The sequence below is a fragment of the Polypterus senegalus genome, chromosome 18, assembly GCF_016835505.1.
Source record: "Polypterus senegalus isolate Bchr_013 chromosome 18, ASM1683550v1, whole genome shotgun sequence".
Taxonomy (NCBI): domain Eukaryota; kingdom Metazoa; phylum Chordata; class Cladistia; order Polypteriformes; family Polypteridae; genus Polypterus; species Polypterus senegalus.
In genome coordinates this window covers 68929245-68954973 of record NC_053171.1, presented here as the reverse complement: position 1 = coordinate 68954973, position 25729 = coordinate 68929245, and the positions used below count along the sequence as shown (strand labels likewise).

The window sequence follows — 25729 nt, the reverse complement described above, 5'->3', positions numbered from 1 at the left end:
AGTAAAAATGGATATCAATATATTCTTGTGTTGGTTGACTATGCAATGCGATATCCTGAAGTGGCTGCCCTGAGAAAAGCCAATTCCTCAAGTGTTGCCAAATCTCTGTGTGAGATTTTTACTCGTATTGGCATCCCTAGCAAAATTTTAACTGATCAGAGCACCCCATTTACTTCTCGCGTGATGAAACAATTATGTGACAACCTTGCTATTAAGAAATTAAGTAGTACTGTTTACCATCCACAGATGAATGGATTGACTGAGCGATTTAACAAGACTTTGAAACATGATCAGGCGACCTGCTCATGATGACTTGACATCGTGGGACTCTGTCCTGCCTTTTATTATGTTTGCGGTGCAGGAATAGCTGCAAGCGTCCACTGGCTTGAGTCCTTTCGAGTTGTTGTTTGATAGGTGCCTACGAGTCGTCTTGTATGTTGTCTGTGAGGAATGGACAGGGCTCCGGACAAAAGCTCATGGGCCGAGCTTTGCATGGGTAATTTCGTTACAAGACAAGATTTCTAAACTCTCTTCTATCGCTGTGGATCATCAGCAATGAGAACAAGAGACCCAGAAATGGCTATACGATAGACGCTGTAGGCTCCGGGAATTCAAACCCAGTGATTGTGTTTTATTTCTGATTCCATCAGAACCCCCTGCTGTGCTGAAGACAATACTCACATAACACTACAAATATTTTTTTCCAGCTAATACCTTAATGTATTTGAAGTTACAACTACAGTTTAATTCTTCCCAGGGTTGATAACTGAAGTTAATTTTTTTCCACTTATCTCACTGTCCTGTAATCTGAAATTGTTTACTACCGTTTTAAGTTTGTTCTTGTGCTAAATAAAAAGCTCAATTATTGTGTCCTCCAAGGCATGCAGGACAAATACAATCTGTTGAAAGTGTAAATGCAGTTCAAGACAGAAATAATTTTAACTAAAAATCAACATAAACACCATTTTAAAATTACACCTTAAATTTTGCAAAGTTGAGAAGTTGTAGACGGGCCAGCCAGCCACTCTAGGAAATTGGAGGAGTCACTCTTGGTCTCACTGGAGAGATCGGGTTCAATGTCTAATCGGGGCTCGAGATCTTCCTGAACAGCCACCAGTTCCTCCCCCTCGTTTAAGGTGACAGGGGGCTCAATGACTGAAAACCCTACTGAAACCCCAGTTTGTGGGTTGCATGGAGTTACAAATTAACCATCAACAGGGTGTCGATTGGTTGTCTCCAAATATAGTCCTGGATGGCTGCTGTGGCTTGAAGTTGTCATTCTAACCCTTTTCTTTTACCTTTATTTTAATTCCCTCAGACCCCTTAAATACTTCTTTTTTTCCATAATTAGCAGCCAAACAATAATGAGAAACAAAACTAGCCAACACCTGAGCAGCTAACCTGTGTCCGTCATACAACATCTGAAAATAAAGAACGGTCTCAGCAATGTTGATCTGCTCAGGTCCACAAAACATTTTGATGGTGCTCTTAGAAAAGAAATTGAACAGATCTGGAAATGTCTGCTGAATGAGGGGACCAACAAGCCATTAAATTAAATAATGGGTTTGAATTAAAACAAGAATTGTCTTCTAATTAAGGCATTGGTTGTAGTTTGAGGCCCCAGCTTAGCTGGTCATCTTTTGGTACAGTAAGTTCAAATCTCATTTCATTTTGGGTGTCATTTAAGAAAAAAAGAAGCAGTTCAGAGGACTGAATCTTTGAAAAACAAGTCAATTAAAATGAAGGGCAAAGAAGTTAATTAGCACCAAAAGCTAATCACCGATTAAGAAAAGCGTGCCACAAGTGAGTGATGGCAGGTGATTTACTTAACCTGAATACAGTCACACTGCTGCATTACTCTGACACATGTCCTGACCATCAGCATTATCCTCACGTGTGGTTTTCACATTCAGCCATGTGGGGCCCTTCTGACCTGTGCATTTTCAGGCAGTACATCATCCATCCATCCATTTTCCAACCCGCTGAATCCAAACACAGGGTCACGGGGGTCTGCTGGAGCCAATCCCAGCCAACACAGGGCACAAGGCAGGAACCAATCCCGGGCATGGTGCCAACCCACCGCAGGACACACACAAACACACCCACACACCAAGCACACACTAGGGCCAATTTAGAATCACCAAGCAGTACATCATAACAAGTGATTTTTCCTTTCACAGTAGAAGGCACTATATTAAATTCAGTTTATTCTTGTGTTGCTTTCTTTAGTAAGTACAGGTTGGGAACACATTTACAAGTATAATTTAGTAACAGTAAGAAATATAATGTGCACCCCTGGGGTTTTGGTAGTACTGTATTGGAAAATGAAGAAAACACTAAAAAATAAAATGTGTTTTTGTACAGCAGGTAATGGCACAGAGGGCTGGGACAAATTGTCAGGTAAAATGCAAGTATAGATTATACAAATTACCAAATACAGAATTTGCACATATAAAGATACAGATTTATTAAAACACAAAAGACGAAGTAGAACCTGATTAACATAAATGAAAACCAACATTATGCAAGTGTGCACAGGTAGATCGATCACTCAGTCTGTCTTCAGTTCAGTTCAGCTTATTTTTATGTGACAAGTTCACAGGAATTTGTACAAATGCAAACATGGATAAATGTGTTGGTGCCTCCTGAAAAGTGATTACATGAAAAGCAGTTGTCCCCCGTATGTCTGCATGTGTTTGATATGTCATTGAGTAAAGCAAAGCAAGTGTGAAAAAAGATCAAGTTTTGCTACTCTGCAATATTCTACAAACATATTCTAAAATGGCCTTGACACCTTTTTTGGGACCCACAGAAAATATCTTGAATTGGTTGCAATGTATTTTTCAGACTAGCAGTTTCCTTGAGTTTGTATCACATGTGTCTCCAGTCATGCAAATCAGTCATTCACCCTATTTAGAATGGTGGAATTAATTTTATTTTATCACTTTTTAGGAGGGATACAACACCTTTTCAATGAGTGGAAGTAGAAAAACACATCTGTAAACTAAACTAAAATGAATGGCCAGCTATCCCATTTACTTCAGGTTCAAGGCTCAAGCCACATCTTACTTAAACCACTTTAGGACTCTACTGGTACTCTCTCTTTTAATTTTCTTGACTTCCAAAATATGCCTTTTTGACAATCAAAGAAAGTAATGTGTTTTTTACTTTTGTTAGCTTTTCTTAATTTTTTTTATTTTTCTTCACGATTCAATTGTTTTTTGGGATCATTTAATGTTCAGTTTGTTTAATCTGTTTCAGTGCCAAGTGCTTTGGGTAATCTTCTTTGCAAATACACAGTTATTTTGGTTGAAGATTTTATCATACCATCCTTTTGAGACTCCATCTAGACTGCCAAGATGAGATAGGCAAATTAAACTTTCATAAGGCCAATGTTTGGGCTAGCAATGTCCTTCTGAAGAGAGTAGAAGCCTTGGGAATATTTGTAATGGCATGTTGTAAACATGCTCTGTATGGATTATACCATTTTCTTAATCATCTATGTAGTTCTGGGTTTTAGACAGCCTGAATTAATTCCATCATTACTAGACCTAAGCCAGAAAGCAACCTAAACATTGATGTCAGTTCATCTCTTTTTCCAGTCAAACCAAGCCCCACACACTTTGACTGAGGCAATGAAGAGGTACCAGGTAATGTCATAGCTCAGTTGTGGCCAATAGCAGGAAACTAAAGCACCAAAATTGTAGCTAAAACAATGTAATGTTTACTTTGTGGTACATCGCACAGTCATAATCTTATGGTTCGTACAGCTATCTAATGGCCATGTTGTGTACTTTATCGTTGTCTAAATGTTATTTCAAAAGGAAAATCTTTTTTTTTAGCTTGAGAAAACTAACTTTCCTTATGATTTCATTTTGAGCTTTGTTTTTTTTTTACTTTTGGCTCTGACTCTCATTTATTCTGACTATAAGATCATTTCATCATCATTAATTTGCTTCCTGATTTCCTAGACCTTTATTTGGCCTTGCTCTGTCCTGTCAAACTTTCTTGATTTGCCCATGAAAGACCACTGCCTCACTCTATTAAACATAGTTTCCTTTTATTAAAAAAATCAAATCAGTTACAAGCACAGAGACAATTCTAGCAGGAATAAATAAAAAAGTGTTTTATTAAACCAAAACAGGGGAGAAAATTATAAAGTATAATCACATCCACCCACAACAGGGTTTACCTGAAACCCCCATCTAACTTGTGGAGTGATTCAGTCTATAAATATATAAATAAATCAGCTTTTCCACACTCCTTCCAGTTTACCTTCATATTCTGTCTCCCTGCTGCCTGACTACTTGCCCAAGTCCATAACTGTGAACTCAACAAGGTTCTCACAAGCAGTATGCTATAACCCAAACTGACATCTTTCCTCCATAGTTGCTTCCAGGGAAACCCTTGGTGTTACAACTGAGATCAGGTGGGCTGCATGAAGTGATGCCTGGTTATAAAGCATCATTCAGCCTGCTTTTAGAAAACAAGATGTAGGAAATGTAGAAAGTTTGGAAAGAAAAAGAACAAAGTCAGTAAAACAAAGTGCAAGTCAAATCCAGAAGACTAATATAGTGTGATGATTCAGCTAGGGGTTCAGTAATCAGTTCAGTAACTTTGTTGATTATTTAGTTTCTATATGCCAAAGTATGCACTCCTATATTCCTTGTATTTTGTGCGTGGTACTCCCAAGATGCATGGCCTCCTGCCTATCTCCATCAAGGGACTGCCCTCAGTCTTATAAAGGCTTAGGCAAACTCAGAGTCCATTGCGATTCATTGAGAATGTGCTGATGTAATGGAGATTTTCTCTAGTGTTTAGTCTGTGCTTTTTTGACATTCTGGATTATTGTAACCTTTTGCTCTGTCTTTTGACAAATCTTTGGATTTCATATTGGGAGTTCACTTTTGAGATGGCTCTTCAGAGTTCTACTGCTTTCAAGCTTTTTAAATAATAAATCTTTCCAATTGTTAAAAAAACACATTTGCCCTCTTGCTGACTAGCTGGAGTTTGACGGTTTTCCCCATTCTAGTAGGCACTTTGAGTACTTTTGGGACTCGTTGTACTTGGAACTTTGTAGTTCATAATACAGAGATAATTCAAATAAGAAAGAGTCAAAGAAAAATGCAAAGATCAGAAGCCAGAATAAACAGGGAGAGAGAGTCACAATCTAAAGTAGAATGGTATCCAAATCATGAAAAGATTAAAATAGTGCAGGTAATTGTCATCACCATGTCATTCCAATGCATTCTGGGATACAGTGTCTTGAAAACAGCCAACACAAACCCAACAACATAGGAGTGTGTAAAGACATAAAATGGTACTGACAAGACAGGAAATAAAAGTAAACTTTTGAATAGAAGCTCCAAGGTAGAAAATAATAATAGAGTTAGAATGCCACAAACAATACCAAGAACATTTTTATACCTCAGGAAAGTTCAAGAAAAATTAATAAAAAGCTCCAATCATAACAGCAGACAGCCATCGTAGTTTTTAGGCTACCGTTCTTCTTGCTCTCACCTGCCGACCAGAAGAAATCCCAAGGTAGAGCAGTTTATAGGAATGTGATGTAGGTGCAACACAAATGAGAAAAAAGTGAATAGACCTCCACATACCACCAGCCAGACCAGGGCTTCACTGAGTTTGACCCCAAAATAATCCACACCTCGGGCAACATAACCCCATACTCAAAAGGCAGACTCAAGGCTTGCATAGGCCAAACATGGGACTCTGTGTTTTAATGTTCAGAATTCTTTAAGTGCACAACACTACTTTTCAGGAGAGATGATAACCAAAACCATCTGGCTTGAAAAGACAAAAAATAAAACAAGTTGCCTGAAATTCAAAGTATTTCCTGGATAACAAAAAATGTCAGAACACCGTGAAAATTACCTGAAAAGATTTGCCTCCCAAGGCTAACAAATCCAAATCCATAATAAAATGATCAGAAACCAAAGTCGGTGCAAAACTTTTCAAAAAACTTGAAAAAAATCTACTACTACACTGTATACTTACTTTTACTCCAGAACAGTCACAGTTAAACTCTGAGGGAGTGTTTCCCCAGTTTTGAATGTAAAGGCTGAGGTCGGTCCCTCAGCAGTGACATAATGGTGGCTCTGCCTCTTGGGGATCCATCCACAGCAAACAAGGAACATAGGCAAGTAAAGTAAATACCCAATGCATAAATACTACATAATACCAATATTAACCAAAATTGCATAATAACAAAAACATGAAAAAAATCATTTGAAATTAAGAGAAATGACCATAAAAGAGACACCATAGATAAGGCAGCAGGCCTTTTCTTCACTCTGGTCTCTAGTGCAGGGCCCTTTCTATCTGAGTGTCCTTCTCTGGGCCCTTCACCTGTCCTAACCTTCCTTAGTGTATCTTCTGACTCTGGTAAATCTTTGCTTACTGGAAAAAGTACTACATCCTATATCATTTAATGTAATGCTGTTATTTTTATATCATAATCCTACTTGTCAGTTTGTCTGTTTCATACCTCTGTTTTATTTTTTTATTTCTAAACAAACAAAAAGATTTGAATGATCAAGCAAAAGCCAAATAAATAAATAACAGGAACAAGTGGCAAAATGGTATAAATTACATTACCTTATGGAGTATGCATCTTTACATTTCATTTATGTACCTTTTGTTTTCTTTCTGTTTTCTTTTTTTCAGCAAGAAGAGAACGTCATGCAGAAGATGAGCATTTGAAAAGCTCTCAGAAAAGGTACTTTGTTTTCACTTTAACTTCACATTGAGGTAACGTGAAGTGTGATGACATAGCACAGCACTAAGCACAGGCTAAGTTTACAACAGAGGGAGTTTCACTCTGTTAGACACACTGCTTGAATTGACAATTAGTACAAGAAGAGCATTTTTATTAGTACAGAACTGGGGAAAAAGCACTTTATTTGGCTAAAGAAGTTTTAAAAACTGTAACAGTTTTTTAGGGTGAGACTGGGGATTTAGCTTATGATGCCACATGAGCAAAAGTTTTGATTTTGAGCTTTTAAATGCATGTCATGAAGGAAAAGCTTCAGAATGGACCTTTAAATAAACGATAGCTTGCACTTTTTGACGTCTGTCAATTTTAATTAGATCTTGCATAACCAGTAAGTGCTGTATGACGTGTATAATACTGAAGGAGAAAACATGTGTCTTTCTGTAGCCCAAACATGTACTGTACCTTTGCAACACACTGAAGAGACACAGAATGTTATTTGTCTCACTCAGTGGGCACTTGGAATGGGGCCTGGAATTTTAAATTTCAGAGCCTTTAAATTGTTACTGGTATCTATTCTGTTGGCCCTGGTTTACTCCTCTAATCCCAGCCAGACATCTGGTGTCTTAATGTAGGATGCTGAAAACAACATGAACTAATAAATGATAAGATATTCAGTGAACAGTCCACCCAAAATGGAGGGAGCACCCCTAGGTGTATTGTGGCCACCTTGCAAGCTTGTTTCTGTTATGCACCAATTTTGCATTATGTTTTCCTACTGTATTCTACAGTCACAACTTAGTTCCACAACAACGGCAAAAGCACATCTCTCTTACTGTGTATTGCCAAATACACAGAGTATTGGGAAACATGCCAAAACCATCTACAGGAACCAAACCTCTCAAATAAAAGCATCCTTCCAGTGCTGGACATGCAGTCATCCATCTTTCCATCTATTTTTTAACTGCTGTGTCTAGTTAAGGGTTACAGGAAGCCACTAACATTCCCGCCAGCACTGGCACAAATCTGGAAGCAGCACTTGACATGGTTTTAGTCCATCACAGTGTCAGAGAAGCATAAATAAATTTGCATTTTTGTTTATCATTTGTTTATAATTCTACTGTTATTATGGTGACATTATGGTTGGTGCCATTTGGTAGGATTATTTTTTCACTAATTGTGTTACTCATCTAAGACAGGTTGACATTTAAGTAATCATGTTTTCTTTTATTTGATACAAGAGTTGTCCATTCGGTCTGGTATATTAACATGCACCCAATCCGTTTACCTCGCAGCAGCCTTTTCCTCTTTGGATCAAGCTGCCAATTGTCACTGCTTCCTGTCGTTGAACTGACCACTCATTTAGTTAAAGTTTTCTGCTGGGAAAATGCATTAGTAGTCACTACCGCGTTGGTCTGGTTTAGCAGCTCTAGCCTAGCCATGTTGGGGCTTTAGTTTCCTGACATGTGCGTTAATTTTTTGTTATTTTCATTCATCCATTACCCAATATGTGAAGTCATCAGTCATTATCATTACAGTTAAAAATCTTGTTCACAAGAACCAAGCAGATGCAAGAAAGTTGCTTCTATGCTGCTGTTGTGGGCATGTAACAACAGAAGAGGTTGATAAGACCAATTTTCTTGTTTCTATACTCTTATTTAGTATTTGACATTTATTTTATTCATTTTGATTTTTGGTCCCTTTTTCTGTATTCTTTGTCAGTTTTTCAATTATTCTTCCTAACCCTAGCAGCCAGGCAGATACGCATACTCTTTTCTTTTTATTGCGCTGGTTACGCTGATTTCTGTCCATCTGGCAGTTACTGTCTGCTGCTTGTATTCAGCATTTAGGTTTGCAGTGCATCATCTGTTGGAATGTATTTTGCAATGCATGTAGTAATAAAATGCATTGCATTTTTCATTCTAACAGATGGCACATCACAAACCTTAGCACTGCTTTTACAAATCCCATACCAAATGGCATATAACAGTCAGAGACATAGCAACCAGATGGACACACACACACTCACACACACAAGCATTTGTCCTTTTTTGAATAAGTGCCACAATTTCATGTTTCTCGTTTTCTTGGGCACCATGATCTGATTACTATGATTCTACATGATTGGTGCCAGATGAGCAGTGACATCATGATGGCCATGTTACTGTAGAAGATTGTGTGATTAAAGTTGTATCAGAACATTATGGTTAAATAAAGGAAGTACCTGGTGTAGAACTTTCCTCATGGACATGCTGTTTTCTAAAGAATACTAGTTACAAATTACTTTGCTTAAGGACTATAATTTAGCAACCTTGGTTGAAAGTATATTTTCTCCCAAGGTAGCAGTTCCTTGTTGACTTCATTAAGTTTTCCTCTAGGATTTTCTCGTATTTTGCTGCATTCATTTGACCTACTACCCTCAAAAGCCTTCCAGGGCCTGCTGCAGAGAAGTATGATCCTACTACCACCATGCTTCATGGTGGAGATGGTGCTTTTTTGACATAGTGTCCAGTGCCACATGGTGTTTAGTCTTATTAGCGTAGAACTCAATTTTGGTCTCAAAGAGATGTCATTATTTTATGTGTATTTTATGTTGTCATTTTTGAATGATTATATATTTGCTTATTTTTCATATTTTTATTTATTTTCTCTTATGTTTATAATAGTGTGTTTTCCATTTAACTGTGTTGTGAGAGGAGCCCTCAGGAGGCAGAGCCACCCTGACATCACTCCTTCTGAACTTTCTTTCTGTTCATATCAGACAAGAGCTGAGTAAGCTCAAATCAGGAGAACATTGTTTGTAAAAGGAGTTGTAAGCATTGTTACTTTCGATGGATTTTCTAGTTTTCTCTTCTGGATTATGGATTGGGATGAGTTTGTTGTAGGATTGCCCTTTAGCCAGCTTCTTTTTGCCTATTTGTGCTGTTTTGAGTATATTGTTTTTTGTAATTTTTTTAAGTTATTTCTAAAGTTTCTTTGTTGTCCTTTTTGTGTACAAGTTGAAAGTTTATGCTCATCCTTCCACTTGTGGGGCTTTTTACTATATTTTGTGACATTTCTATATAAGTTGTTGAGGCATTTTTCCCCACTTATTTGGACCAGGTTGTAGACTGCAGGTAGATTTGTGGAGCATAGCTCAACTGGGATGATTTTCCTTGGGCAGGCAGGTTAGGCTAAAGGCCCTGCCTTTATAGTCTTTTTAGGGTGCCTCACATCCATTATGTTATATTTGGGACACCAGTTCATAACACTCGTATTTGTTTTTTGTAACAATGATTTTTTCTTTGTCACTCTCCCATAAAGTTGCGATTGTTAAAGTACCCAGGCAACAGTTTGTTGTCTGTAGATTCACTCTATTTTCTGCCACCGTTGTTTCCTTCAGAGTTCTCAGAGGTCTGTTAGTGGCCTCCATTATTTGTCTTCACTTCTTATGGATGGTAGGCTCTAGGCAGATTTCCACCAGTGCCATCCTCTTTCTATTTCTTTATGACTGATTTAACTGAATATTCAGTGACTTGAATGTCTTCTTGTCACCATTTATTGGATCTATGCTTTACAGTTAGTAGCTAGGATTGTTTTTTTATCTTCATTGTGTAGTGGGACCACTGACTCCCCACAAGTTGGACCTTACAGTTGAAGGTACCGTTTATGTTTTATGACCCCAGACAGGTGGTCTCCAATTAACTGAATATGTTGCTTCTAAATCCAATGAGCTGCAATGAGGATCTAGTAGTGTCATATTAAAGGGGGTGAATACTTACGCGATCAGTTATTTTGTGTTTTATGTTTGCAATTAAATTAGTCCACTTTACAGACATCTGTTTTCACTTTGACGTTAAGGAGTCTTTTTCTGTTAAAAAAAGTCAAATTAAATCCACTCTGGTTCAATGTTGCATAACAATAAACTGGTAAAACTTTTTATAGGCACAGTATGAGGCCATAGTTGGTCATGTGAGCGTAGTGTGTAATGTAATCTGGGCATGGCCAGTAGTGGTACCACATCAGTATTATAAGAGATGCAGTATTCAACATCTGACATGTAAACTTTTAGAAACCGGAGTGTGGATATAGTCCAGTTTTTCATTCCTGTTTTTATTTTAGTACAAAAATGTTAGTTTTTTGCTGTTCTGGTCATTGAGTCCTGTGAATTATTTAACTGCTGTATTGTTTTGCTCATTCTTTACATTCATTCCCCGACCTTGGTTAAATTCTAGTCCTACTATAGCCTATATTCAGCTAGGTACAACAATCACCTGATCCATGTGTCATTGTCCTGCCAGGGTTGTTGCCCAAATTCAAGTGTGTGTTTTTTGTTTAATCTTTTTGTTTTGTGTTAAATGTTATTTTTGTCATGATATGAAGTTCTAAATATGGCGAAAGGGCTGTAAGGTCTCCAAAAATAATCTTCCAGCAGACTTCAACTTTCAGAATACCCTGCGTAGAATACTCTCACTACAAACCAACCAGCCCCTCAACTGCTGCCTGCAGGCTTCATCCTAGTCAGTCTACAGAAATATCAAAAATATCTCACAATATTTTATAAATAAAGAAAATTATTGCAAAAAATAGAAGAAATAACAAAAATACTCAACAGTACAAAAAGGATATGCCAACAGGGCAATCATACTGCCTCAGCAGACAGTAAATAAAAATAAAAAATAATCATGACTAAAAGATGCGGAGGTCAGGGACAGGCCAAGATTAATACCAGAACTCAAAACTGATCTTTCGACAAAACTAGAATGCAATCAGGAAGAGCCAGAGAAAAGTTTCAAAGCAAGGATTTGTTAACTGGGAGTAATAAAAAGTTCTTTTAGCAGAGCGATAGGAGATTTCTCTGTCAAGATCTGAAGAAGAAATCATTAATTAGATTGAAAATGTTTGTGATTAGGCTTTTAAATAGCAAAGGATAGACTGAAAAAAACTTGTAACTATGTATCTGATAGACTTATTTATTTAGATGTTTTAAGTTGCACACTGTCATAGAATGGATCATTTATAAATTATAAGTCTAACTATCTTAACCTTCAGGCCAAATGAATGGAAACTTTAGCCTGATCAATTTCCACTGATCATTGCCTTGTTGTATTGGTTTCAGTATAATATCGGCTAATGTAGGTTATAATATAGAATACATTAGGTAACATACAATTAATTAAACAACAACATATCATGTCTGCTTTGGGGGAAGTGTGAGTGAGGTATGAGGAATCAAATAACTCTGCTCCATGTTTCCTGCTGTTTCACTGCCAGATATATCTCCATGGGCAGCTGAAGAAAGCTCAACAGCAAAGACATTCATGGATGTTTTTTAAACCTGTAAATGTGTGAACGTTGCATAATGGCAAGGATGACTATGACAACGCTATGTTGCTTAGCATGTAATGCCTGCCCATCTGCAATGTTAGTGCGACACGAAAATAAAACTCATTCACTTCTGTTGTATATCTGGTTTGATTTTAATTGTTCAGTATAAAAATATAGGGCAATCCAATATTATAAGGGACAGGTGTCAGCATTACTGGTGTCTTTGTGAATGAAGACCAATATTAAGAAATAACATAGGAAGCAATCAAGCTGCTGTGACCTGCTACTTCTGGTAACAGATCTGGATTCATAATGTGTGAAGCACAGTCAAATTAACTGGAATAAGTTAATGCATTTTAGGGGATGTGTTAAAAATGTAATTGCAGAAAATGTAACTGCGTTAATCACACATGTTACTGACAATTAATCTATAGCTCTAAGTGCTTACTCTTAAGACATGGTTTTAATTCAAATTATTTCTGGCTTTCCAGTGGTGTTATTGTGAGTTTTTCATACTGATATTAAATTTTGAATTGTATGGAATTCAATTTTCTTAACAGTTTTGTCATTTAAAATTTGTTTATTATAGTTATAAAATAGAAATATTTTTTGTGAGTAGTTGCTACAGCATTTCAAAAAAATGACCAAGAAATAATGTCATGGACAGTATAAAATCACGCTGAGCATTTTCTACATCATCTGAGTTTGAGTATTAAAGACAAAGAGTTTAGTGTTCTGTTATTTTGATAGTGTTCATAGTTAATGAAGGTTGTATCAATACATTTTTGACTACTGTTTAGGGTTCTGAATTTTGGCTTGACAACAATGTGTTTGACTTTCTTGTTATGAATCTTTTTTTTCAGAGGTTTACATTTTATCTTCTGATACCTTATTAAATCATTCCATGTTTCTCTCATTCTGGCAGAACACTTATGGTTGTCCTCTCCTCATTTTTATGGGCATTTTGCATTTTCGAATTTTAAAAGCTTTTGCTCTGTTTTGAGCCCTGTTCAGTAATTTCAGGCCTGCAGAAGTGGTAGGCCTGATGTTTTGAGACTTTGTGTGACATGTTGCTGTGCAACTGTCATAACTTGACTGACGCTGTTTACAATAGCACACACAACTCATCCTACATTTGGGATTTGTTCTTTCAGCAGTTTCATTCATGTTCCTTTAGATGTTAGGGCCAAGATAAGATGCTGCAGATGTTCTACCAGACGGTTGTAGCAAGTGCCCTCTTCTACACGGTGGTGTGTTGGGGAGGCAGCATAAAGAAGAAGGACGTCTCACGCCTGGACAAACTTGTTAGGAAGGCAGGCTGTATTGTAGGAATGAAGCTGGACAGTTTAACACCTGTAGCAGAGCGATGGGCGTTAAGCAAACTCCTGTCAATCATGGAGAATTCACTGCATCCACTGAACAGTGTCATTTCCAGGCAGAGGAGTAGCTTCAGTGACAGACTGCTGTCACCGTCCTGCTCTACTGACAGACTGAGGAGATTGTTCCTCCCCCACACTAAGCAATTCCTCAATTCCACCCGGGGGAGTAAATGCTAACATTTTTCAAAGTTATTGTCTGCTTTTACATGCATTTTTATTACTCTTTAATTTAATATTGTTTTTTGTATCGGTATACTGCTGCTGGATTATGTGAATTTCCTCTTGGAATTAATAAACTATCTATCTATCTATCTATCTATCTATCTATCTATCTATCTATCTATCTATCTATCTATCTATCTATCAAGAGGCAGTTAGTGATTGTATTGATCTTTTCACAATATGTGTGTGTCTTTTGTGAAGCTTTTGTCTAGTGTTTTGGGTTTTTCCATCCACCTAATTAATCTTTGAAATGTCATTTTTTGTTTTGGGAAACCTGAAACCTCTGCTTTTCTGCTTATCTTAAAAAAATCCTTGTCTGTCGGTCTGGGGCAGATAGATAAGGAAGATGCAAATATGCAAAATACGCAATATTCCGAAATCTGAAAATATCTGAAATACTTATGGTCCCATGCTTTTCGGATTCGGAATGATCAACATGTATGTATGCTCAACCATTTAAAGTATAAAGTTCATTAATAGTTTGTTCTGTTTGGCTGCTGTGGTATTTCCTGCAAACGAAAACTGACTAACTGAAAAGTTAAACTTCACTACACTCACCTACTTACCTACATAATATTTCTTGTAAAACAAGTGACCAGCACTCACGCCGGTGTTTCTTATTTTCATTTTTATTGGACTGCTTCCAAAAGGCATTGCATTTTTGTAAATTCAATACCTTATTTGCCCCTCTCCAGATTGTGTTTTTTTCAGCAACACTGGAAGTGCACTACACAACTTGGTAGTCCATATGCAATTATAATTTATTAATTCTATGTGTTGTAAAGAAAGCAAAGAACAACGATAAAGGTTTGGGGATCCACCCTGTATATTGTAGAGTCACTGCAAGGGAAAAGATGCATAATAGGCCACCGAGTAATCATGAAAGACTGAGTCACAAGCCAGGACTGAATATAAAGCAGAGGTGGTGGGTTTTGTAGCTGAGGGGAAGGAAGAGGGAAAAGGTGCAAGTGAGGGCTTGGTCTGGAGCTGGAAGAGGAAGTGGACTAGTTCTTACTTGTTTCTGCAAGTTGAGAGAAGAGGCATTAGTGCACATGATTAGCCCCGAATACCAGAGTTTCAGCATTGACTAGACCCTTTCTGCTGCCTCCCATGTGCACGTGTGTGACAGTGTCTCTTCTTTTAGGGCTTTGTAATACCCCTGCGTTTTATGACTCATTAAATCGTGGCTAATTCATGGTGCTTTCTGTCACACAATGTTCGGGTGTACATTAGTTACATACTAAATGAGTGCTGAATTATAACGGTGACCGTTATCAGTTCCTAAATTTTACCGGCCTTAACACTAGAATTACCAGAGCCTACGAAAAAACTTGTAGATCCATCCCACCTTAAATCGCTTCTTAAATCTGTTCGCACTTCTCCACCCGGCGTCTTTTGTCCTCTAAATGTGCAGATAAAGACAAGCTGCAAGCAGCTGGCTATTCCATCCCCCCACTGACTTAGAATATGCACAAAGTTCTCCCAGCTCATGCCTTGGTTGATTATCTGGGAGTGAAGTGGAGTTTTAGAGTGGAAATAATAGATTGTTATTTGGAACATATTCATTTCATGTGTGTTCCGTTTCTACAGTAATCTGTGTAAACACATTTTTAAAACAAAAACGTTTTTCATATTCTAGTAGTAAATGACAAAATCTAGGCATAAACTATATAATGTACTAGCAAAATATCCGTGCTTCGCAGCGGAGAAGTAGTGTGTTAAAGAAGTAATGAAAAAGAAAAGGAAACATTTTGAAAATAACGTAAAATGATTGTCAATGTAATTGTTTTGTCACTGTTATGAATGTTGCTGTCATATATACTGTATATATATATACACACACACACACACACAAATATAAACATATATGTACATATACACATATATACATACAGTATATATATATATATATATATATATATATATATATATTCACATATCTACATATCTACATATATATGCACACACACATATATATATATATATATATATATATATATATATATATATATACCCTTTGGGGTGCGAGCAGCTGTTGCTGGGGGTGCCAGAATCCATCGAGGAAGACAAATGAAAAACATTATTTGTACAAAATTTTAATTTATCTATCCATTCGTATCAGTGTAATACGCTGCTTGTTAAAACAGATGACTCCCGCTCTTACGTGAACTTAGTGCAGCATGGGTATTATGAACTATTGTATCTGTTCAAGTTCTATTTCAATTTTAAATATAAGTAATTTTTATTTAGTCGACAGAAATATGTTAGGTAGGAATGTAAGTTAAATTTTGTCATCATTGCATAAATTTTTCTTCACCATAGAAATTTAAACACTAAATTCAACTTTCATTCCTACCAAAGATGTTTCTGTCGACTAAATAGAAGCTACTTATATCCAAATAGAACTTGAAAAGATATATTTTTTCGAATCTGATTGCGCATTTTATTTCGACTTCACGTGCACTACATCGAGCCCACGTGCTATTGTGCTCTCGCCTGTCTGCCTCAATAAGTCACCGTCGCTTCGTTCTTACTTTTTTACCGTTCATTTAATCATGGCTAGTCACGAAAAAATTAGAAAATGGAAGGAGGATTACACTGAGTATGGCTTTACCAAAACAATTATTGATGGCGAATAAAGTATCCATTATTCATAAAGCTTCATTTGGTGATCTGTTTTTCTGCGTTAACATCATATTTTTTCATACTTCTTCTCAAACCAAGGGGGTGCAAAATCGGGATCGTCCGTCACAGGGGGTGGAAGTGTAAAATGAATCGGGAAGCGCTGATATATATTTATGTGTGTGTGTGTATATAGTACACAGTGCATCCGGAAAGTATTCACAGCGCATCACTTTTTCCACATTTTGTTATGTTACAGCCTTATTCAAAAATGGATTAAATTCATTTTTTTCCTCAGAATTCTACACACATCACCCCATAATAACAACATGAAAAAAGTTTACTTGAGGTTTTTGCAAATTTATTAAAAATAAAAAACTGAGAAATCACATGTACATAAGTATTCACAGCCTTTGCTCAATACTTTGTCGATGCACCTTTGGCAGCAATTACAGCCTCAAGTCTTTTTGAATATGATGCCACAAGCTTGGCACACCTATCCTTGGTCTGTTTCGCCCATTCCTCTTTACAGCACCTCTCAAGCTCCATCGGGTTGGATGGGAAGTGTCGGTGCACAGCCATTTTAAGATCTCTCCAGAGATTTTCAATCTGATTCAAGTCTGGGCTCTGGCTGGGCCACTCAAGGACATTCACACAGTTGTCTTGAAACCACTCCTTTGATATCTTGGCTGTGTGCTTAGGGTTGTTGTCCTGCTGAAAGATGAACCGTCGCCCCAGTCTGAGGTCAAGAGTGCTCTGGAGCAGGTTTTCATCCAGGATGTCTCTGTACATTGCTGCAGTCATCTTTCACTTTATCCTGACTAGTCTCCCAGTTCCTTCATGCTGCCACCACCATGCTTCACTGTAGGGATGGTATTGGCCTGGTGATGAACGGTGCCTGGTTTCCTCCAAACGTGACGCCTGGCATTCACACCAAAGAGTTCACTCTTTGTCTCATCAGACCAGAGAATTTTGTTTCTCATGGTCTGAAAGTCCTTCAGGTGCCTTTTGGCAAACTCCAGCCAGGCTGCCAAGTTCCTTTTACTAAGGAGTGGCTTTTGTCTGGCCACTCTACCATGCAGGCCTGATTGGTGGATTGCTGCAGAGATAGTTGTCCTTCTGGAAGGATCTCCTCTCTCCACAGAGGACCTCTGGAGCTCTGACAGAGTGACCATCGGGTTCTTGGTTACCTCCCTGACTAATTCCCTTCTCCCCCGATCGCTCAGATTAGATGGTCGGCCAGCTCTAGGAAGAGTCCTGGTGGTTTCAAACTTCTTCCACTTACGGACGATGGAGGCCACTGTGCTCATTGGGGAATTCAACGTAGCAGAAATTTTTCTGCAACCTTCCCCAGATTTGTGCCTCGAGACAATCCTGTCTTGGAGGTCTACAGACAATTCCTTTGACTTCATGCTTGGTTTGTGATCTGACATGGACTGTCAACTGTTGGACCATATATAGACAGGTGTGTGCCTTTCCAAATCCAATGTCCAATCAACTGAATTTACCACAGGTGGACTCCAATTAAGCTGCAGAAACATCTCAAGGATGATCAGGGGAAACAGGATGCGCCCGAGCTCAATTTTGAGCTTCATGGCAAAGGCTGTGAATACTTATGTACATGTGCTTTATAAATTTTTTTATTTTAAATAAATTTGCAAAAATCTCAAGTAAATGTTTTTCACGTTGTCATTATGGGGTGTTGTGTGTAGAATTCTGAGGAGAAAAATGAATTGAACCCATTTTGGAATAAGGCTGTAACATAACAAAATGTGGAAAAAGTGATGCGCAGTGAATACTTTCCAGATGCACTGTATGTGTGTGTGTGTGTGTGTATATATACACAATATATATATTGTGGTCCCCGGCCGGGATGCCCAGGAGGACCGGAGGAGGGCCTGTGCCTCCTCCAGACCGTGAGGGGGCGTCCGTCCTGGTTATGTTGGGGGCCTCGGGTACAGGAATATCCCGTGTGGTCCCCGGCCGGGACGCCCAGGAGAACCAGAGGAGGGCTTGTGCCTCCTCCAGACCGCGAGGGGGCGATCGCCCTGGTTGTATTAGGGGCCCGTGGCCACCGCCAGACGGCGCCCAGGTGCCTGAGGAACCCTGGAGCCCAGCACTTCCGCCACACCAGGAAGTGCTGGGGGAAAGACGACAGGGGACACCCAGACGGCTTCCGGGTGCGCAGCCGGCACTTCTGCCACACTGGGGTGTGGCTAGGACTGATTGCCGGGAAGCAGCTGGAGCCCATCCGGGTTCCCATTTAAGGGGCCGCCTCCCTCCAGTCAGGGGCGAGAGTCGGGTGGAAGAGGATGGAGCTGAGAGAGAGGACGGGAGGCGGCCAGGAGAAAGGCATTTGACTTGTGAGGCCTGGACAGTTAGGGGAATCGGTGCAAGAGGCACTGGGGTTTGTGCACAGTGTTGTAAATATTGTAAATAAACAAGTGTGTGGTGGAACCAACGATGTCTGTCTGCCTGTGTCCGGGTTCAAGTTCACTATATATATATATATATATATAAATAGTTTTACTGTCAAATAATGCAAAGAGTACGTGGCACGTGTTTTGCCCTAATTCTGGGCTCATCAGGCGTACACACTCACTGCACTCCCTCTCGGGAATCGAACCTCGGACATCAGCGCTAGAGGCGAAGCCTCTTGTGTTGCACTATATATATATATATATATATATATTTATATGTGTGTGTGTGTGTGTGTGTGTATATAAAAGATAATTCCTGTAGCCACAATAAATGCCTTTATTGAATAGACAAACCAGGGGTGAGCAAGTTCCTTTCTACTGCAGCCACAGCCGCGACACAAATAAAAAACATCAATAATAACTCATAAACTAGCAATATAATTTAGGAAAATCTCAACATTTTACTCACCAAAAATTTGGATTATTTGTAAACAAAATCCATCCTCCTCTCTTTCCTCAAAAACAGTTCAATTACTCTGTCGTACGGATTATCTGTGCGCTTCAGTTCCGTCAAAAAGTCCCTTTCTATCGCTATCAAAGCTAATGCTGAAAGTCGAACCTGCCCTGTCGTATTTCTGGCATAAGTTTTAATTCGCTTTAGGGCTGAAAATGTCCGCTCGACAGAAGCAGTGTACACGGGAATGGTCACCGCCAAATATACTAATGTGAACAGCTGCCCCATGCTGTCATTCAGATTTTTCTGATGAAGGAAGTCAAGGAGATCAGTGTGAGATTGAAATCATCCATGGCATACATTACAGTTAGTTCTGTTTTTAGCCGAGACATATTAAAAACCGCTCCATGGCTCTTGTGTTAAACTGGAGAAAGCTGCATGCGTGAAATTTTTATTGTATTCCCAAAACGTCTGGGGCTCAAGGAGCGTGACAAACATCAGGTTTTTGTGGTGTTGAAATCTGGTATGTGTCTGGCAAATAATATTGTCCAGAATCCTGCCATGGAGTTGGCCGTAGTGCGCATGAGGACGCTCAGAGTGCTTGCGGTGCGTTCAGTGGCCTCGTAGAGTTCCTCATATCGGCTTCTATCCAATCAATGGGTCTGAATACGGTGACGTTGCCGTACGCCTGCTAGAGGGCCCTACTGACACCAACTCAAAATCTGATTGGTTGAAGCAATAGGTTAATCGACATTTATTCTGTGTTAGAGTGCCCGCACAATGGATTGTGAAGGCCTCTCTGCCTGGCAACAAATGATGGCTGAAATGTGATTGTTTAAATGCTTTAATACGAAAATACATGCCTGGAAGCAGCACAACTATCGGAAAAGTTATGAAAGGAAGCGGACAGACTATTTGGAATTATTTAATAAGTATTCATGGACAAAATATAATTTACATCAGTTTGTGATTCAGATATTTTTACTTATGAATATCCTAAGCACAGTCCTTGACCCACGAATATTTACCTTATATGGGCAGGCACTCAATTACGTGGGAGGCGTAATGATGCAAGACGCAACTCCACCTCCAAACGGCCATCGAGCTGCAGTCTATTACAGTATATGTAGAAAAATAGGTTCCAGTTATGACCATTACGCGTAGAATTTCGAAATGAAACCTTCCCAACTTTTGTAAGTAAGCAGTAAGGAATGAGCCTGCCAAATTTCAGCCTTCTACATACACGTTAAGTTGGAGAATTAGTGATGAGTGAGTCAGTCAGTCAATCAGTCAGTGAGGGCTTTGCCTTTTATTAGTATAGATGAAGCTTCAAGTCCAAATATCAAAGAAACTCTTTTACAAAAGGTACAAATATAATAGAACAAGTGCGCTTTTATTCAAAAATATAACTGCAGGAAAAAAAAGCCGCGTTCACGAGCTCAAACAACCACCCCCCACCTCCGCATTTGACACTGCTGTTTTCACATAGAAGCACTATAACAGAGGTAATAAAGTCTCTATCTATCTATCTATCTATCTATCTATCTATCTATCTATCTATCTATCTATCTATCTATCTATCTATCTATCTATCTATCTATCTATCTATCTATCTATCTATCTACATCAGAGCAAGCATGCACATCACACTTTTGCCATCGCTGTACTTTGTATATGTATATGTATATGGAAAGCTCTGCATTTTACATGTGACTTTACGCTGTAGGAAGTAAGTAACTAAATAAAGTCTGATAAGAGAATCAGCCTAGCCTAGCAGTAGAGCAGTGGCACTAAGTGGCATATCCAGAAACCAGGAAAAGAAACAGAATAGAGGAGGATTAGTATCAGTTTAATAATGGTGTGATACTTATATTTCTGTCCATACTGACTAACAAACAGGTGCAGCATGCATAGCTAATTGACAGCTCTAGTCAAGGCATACTAGACCAAAGTTATGTGTCTTCAGTCTGGTTTAAAGCTTTGGGGCCATGTATTTAAACACTCAACCTAGTGTTGTTAATTTATAATTCCTTAGAACCTTAAGTAGGCCGGCATCTTGAGATCTCAATGTGCACTCTAGTTCGTAAGTAATGATAGGCTTAGATAAGTAAGCAGTGCCTAGGCCATTTAAGGCTTTTTAAGTTAAAGGAGCTCTAAATTTGAGGTCTAAGGACCAGCGTAAGGACTTGAGAACTGGAGTAATGTGTGCATAGTACTTTCTTGTTCTTGTAATGATGATGAAATATTTTGAATTAACAGAAAGCTGTATAAAGAATGATTGCAACAGGCAATGTATAATGCATTTCAGTAATCAGTCCTACTAGAAATAAATACATGAATTAATTTCTCAGTTTCTTGCATTTTTAGAAAACTTTCAATTTTCCATCATTTTTAAGATGGAAAACACATGTTTTGATAGTTTTGTAATGTGTGTTGTAAATGACATGCTAGTGTCAAAAAATAATGCCTAGACTGCAGGCTGATTCAGTAAAACTAATGGTAATTCCATCTGAGGCTAAAGAGTGACAGAATGTTGTTGTGGCCAGCATCATTCACTCAATAACTAACATTTATGTTATTTGACCCTTTCTTAATTTGAGGCAGTAGTATGGTGGGAAATGTAGTAGCATGTAGCACCAAGCCTAGATAGTTGAGATGAAATTGTGAATACTAGTAAAGGAAATGCATGGCTGACAGGAAAAGAGGAATGCAATTTTGGCTAAGCATCAAGCATATAAAGGGGACCTTGCCTTTGTTTTTGTTCTGTGTGCTCCAATTAATGTTAAAGCAGACTGAAGACTTTTTATGTGTTTTGATACAGCACTGACCAGAAATGTATTCATTAATTTATTCATTTGCCAATTCATATTGTGGGATCCTCAGGCATCTCAAGGCCATCTTGAAGATATAATTATTCCAGCAAGCCCTGGGTCTTCCCCGTAGTCTCCTCCCAACTGGTTGTGCCCATAAAACCTCCACAGGAAGGTGTCCAAGAGGCATCCATCTCAAATGCTTGAACCACGTCAATTGGCTCCTCTCAACATGGATGGTCAGCAGCTCTACTCCAAGCCTCTCCCAGATGTCAATGCTTCTCACCCTATCTCTAAAGAAGACCCAGCCACCCAACAGAGAAAAATCACTGACCAGAAATGCTTCTCAATTTCATGGTGGTGAAGAATAAAAAGAATAATGACTGAGTGAAAAATAAAAAGAATAATGACTGATATGGTTTTGCAGTCAGTTTACCTACTGAGTATTCAAGTTCAAGTTCAAGCACTTTATTGTTATTGTGTAACACAACCAAACTACTTTTTGTGACAGCCCCAAGGTGCTTTTTAAGAAAAGTCAAATAATTCCAAATATGTCATTTACAGTGTTAAGTGATCAATTAACCAGATCAAATTATTATTGCTCAAAGTACAGCAGCATAAATTGTTATTGCACCTGTTAATGAATAGTACATTACATATTATATACAGTGATACCTTGAGATACGAGTTTAATTCGTTCCATGACCGAGCTCTTAAGTCAAAATGCTCTTATCTCAAATCAATTTTCTCTATTGTAAGTTTTTCAGGATGTTTCTTTTCAATAAAGTCAAGCGTTAGGCAAGTGTCATTAAATAGAGCCGCTGTGCGATCTGTTGTAACTTTTTCAGGGTGTTTCTTTTCTTTAAAGTTCGAAACTTTTTCCCAAATTGCAAACACTTCATTTATCTCACTTTATGAGGTAACCTCCACCGCTTCTGCCTCCTCCGCGATACGAATCTCCTGCAGAACCTCTGTATGTTGCCACATCTATAGTTCTGTCAACTCCTCTGTCATCAGTTCCTCGGAATGTGCGGCGACAAGCTCTTTGATGGCTCGTATTTCAAATTTTGGCTCATAACTCAAGGCAAAAAATCGACCTAGTGACGGCTCGTATCTCAAAAAACTCGTATGTTGGGGCACTTGTATCTCATCTCACTTTATGAGGTAACCTCCTCCACGATACCGATCTCCTGCAGAACCTCTGTATGTTGCCGCGTCTATAGTTCTGTCAACTCCTCTGTCGTCAGTTCCTCAGAATGTGCGGCGACAAGCTTTTTGATGGCTCGTATTTCAAATTTTGGCTCATAACTCAAGGCAAAAAATCGACCTAGTGACAGCTCGTATCTCAAAAAACTTGTATGTTGGGGCACTCGTATCTCAAGGTACTACTGTATTGTATTACATTAGTATATTGCACTTTACCAATATAGCTTAATGCACATGTCCAATTAAAAATGATCTCAGACTGAGGAGATTCAGAGTTCAGAAAGTTTATGGCTGATAGGAACAGCTATTTTTTAGTCAGTTTGTGCATGCACGGATTGACCTAAAGCATCTACCTGACGGGAGGAAACAAAGAATTTCCAGGATGAATTTTGTCCTTGAGAATGTTTTTGGCCCTTCTCACACAGCGAGTCTTATACAAGAGTTTGAGTGATGGCAGATCAGTCCCAATAATGGCCTCTGCTGTTTTTACGACCTGCTGCAGGACTTCTTTAGCAGCCTTGGTGCAGCTGTTGTACCAGGCCATCATGCAGTTAGTTAAGATGCTCTCTATATTGCATCTATAGAAATTAATCAGCAGTTTCTGAGGGAGGTCAGCTCTTCTTAGCTTCCTGAGAAAATAGAGGCATTTTTGTGATTTGCCTATTATAGCCAAGTTGTTGTCAGCCCAGGACAGTTCCTCTGAGATGGTGACTCCTAGAAACTTAAAGCTGGAAACTTTCTCCACAGCATCTGCATTGATTGTTATCGGACTGTGATTGGTCTTTTTAGTGGTCCTAAAGTCCAGAATAATGATATTTAAGACCAGATTGTTGGTGTTGCACCATGCTGTCATATTCTGAACCTCTTCCCTATATGCTGCTTCATTGTTGTCTGTTACAATGACAGTAGTATTATCTGCAAATTTAACAATAATGTTGGATTGGTGGATGGGTTGACAGTCATGGGTGAAGAGTGCATTGAGAAAGGGACTTAGTACACATTCTTGCGGCACACCAGTGCTCAGAGAAAGGGTGGAGAATGTGTGTTTGCCCATCCTGACAGACTGGGGGCGGTTGGTGAGAAAATCCAGTAACCAGTTGCATATGGACGGAACAAGTCCTAGTGCATAGAGTTTTTTGATCAGCTGGTTAGGTGTAATGGTATTAAATGCATAGCTGTAGTCAATGAAGAGCATCCTAACAATGGTGTTGGGCTTTTCCAGGTGCGAGAGGGCAGCATGTAGAGCCACACAGATGACGTCCTCAGTTGATCTATTTGACTGATAGGCAAACTGGTATTGGTCTAGATCAGCTGGGATGAAGGCTTTGATGTGGGTGATTACCAGTCGTTCAAAGCACTTTGCGATGACAGGGGTGATAGCGACTGGTCGATAGTCATTAAGACAGGTTTTCCTTGGTGTTTTGGGAAAGGGTACAATGGTTGTGGATTTCAGGCACAAGGGGACTACACCTGAGGAGAGCGAGAGGTTGAACATGTCTGTAAATACCTTCGCTAATTGGTCGGCGCAGGCCTGGAGCACACATCCTTGCACATTATCAGGACCTACTGCCTTCCTTGTATTGATGTTTTCAAGTGCCTGCCACACATCATGTATGTGTACAACCAAAGGCTCTTGAGTCTCCGGTCAGCTCAAAGCTGAAAGCTCAAATAGTACTTGGCCAGTGTGTATTGTACGTTATTTTTCTTTTTGTAATCTGTGATTAATTGGATGCCTTGCCACATCCGCTGTGAGTTTGAGTTACTGTCAAAGTCCTCCTCAATCTGTTGTTTGTACATCAGTTTAGCAGACTTGATACCCTTCTTGAGGTTAGCTCTGGCAGCTCTATAGGCTGAGGTGTCTTCTAATTTAAAGGGTTTGTCCCTTTCTCTGAGCAGCTGTTTGACTTCACTATTCATCCATGGTTTCTCATTTGGGCAGACCTTAATCCTTTTGTGGACAGTGACATTGTCTACATAGCAATATATGACGGCACAGATGAAGTATATGTCTCTAAGTCTGTCTGATGAAAAAATATATTCCAGTCTGTTTGTTCAAAGCAGTCCTAGAGTTGGCAAATGGCAGCTTCAGGCCAAACTTTAACAGTCTTGCTAATTGAGTTAGTACTGTTGATAAGGGCTTTGTGCGCTGGAACAAGAAACAAAGAAAGATGATCAGACTTGCCGAGGTGGGGGCATGGAATGACCTTATAGGCACCTTTTATGTTTGTATAGATGTGGTCTAAGGTGTTTTCCCCTCTGGATTTAGATAGATAGATACTTTATTAATCCCAAGGGGAAATTCACATAATCCAGCAGCCGTATACTGATACAAAAAACAATATTAAATTAATATTGTATAATAGTATTAATAATATTAATATTAGTAATAAAAATGCATGTAAAAGCAGACAATAACTTTGAGTAATGTTAGCATTTACTCCCCTGGATGTACATTTTACAATGTACATGCTGATAAAGTATGTACATTTGACGGATTTATGGTCACCTGATAATATTTATTCTATCTGAAGTTATAATTGAGATTGTTTATAAAAGCATGTATGTGCATTAAATGGGAT

At 38.7% G+C, this 25729-nt stretch overlaps 1 protein-coding gene across 1 annotated transcript in view; it reads left to right on the top strand.

Moving 5' to 3' along the window:
* LOC120518304 (formin-like) overlaps positions 1–25729 on the top strand; it is a 509433-nt gene that overhangs the window by 408242 nt on the left and 75462 nt on the right. The window contains exon 14 of the mRNA XM_039741029.1: positions 6685–6736. Within this exon, the coding sequence (XP_039596963.1) occupies positions 6685–6736 (52 nt within the window). The remainder of the gene's footprint in view (positions 1–6684; positions 6737–25729) is intronic.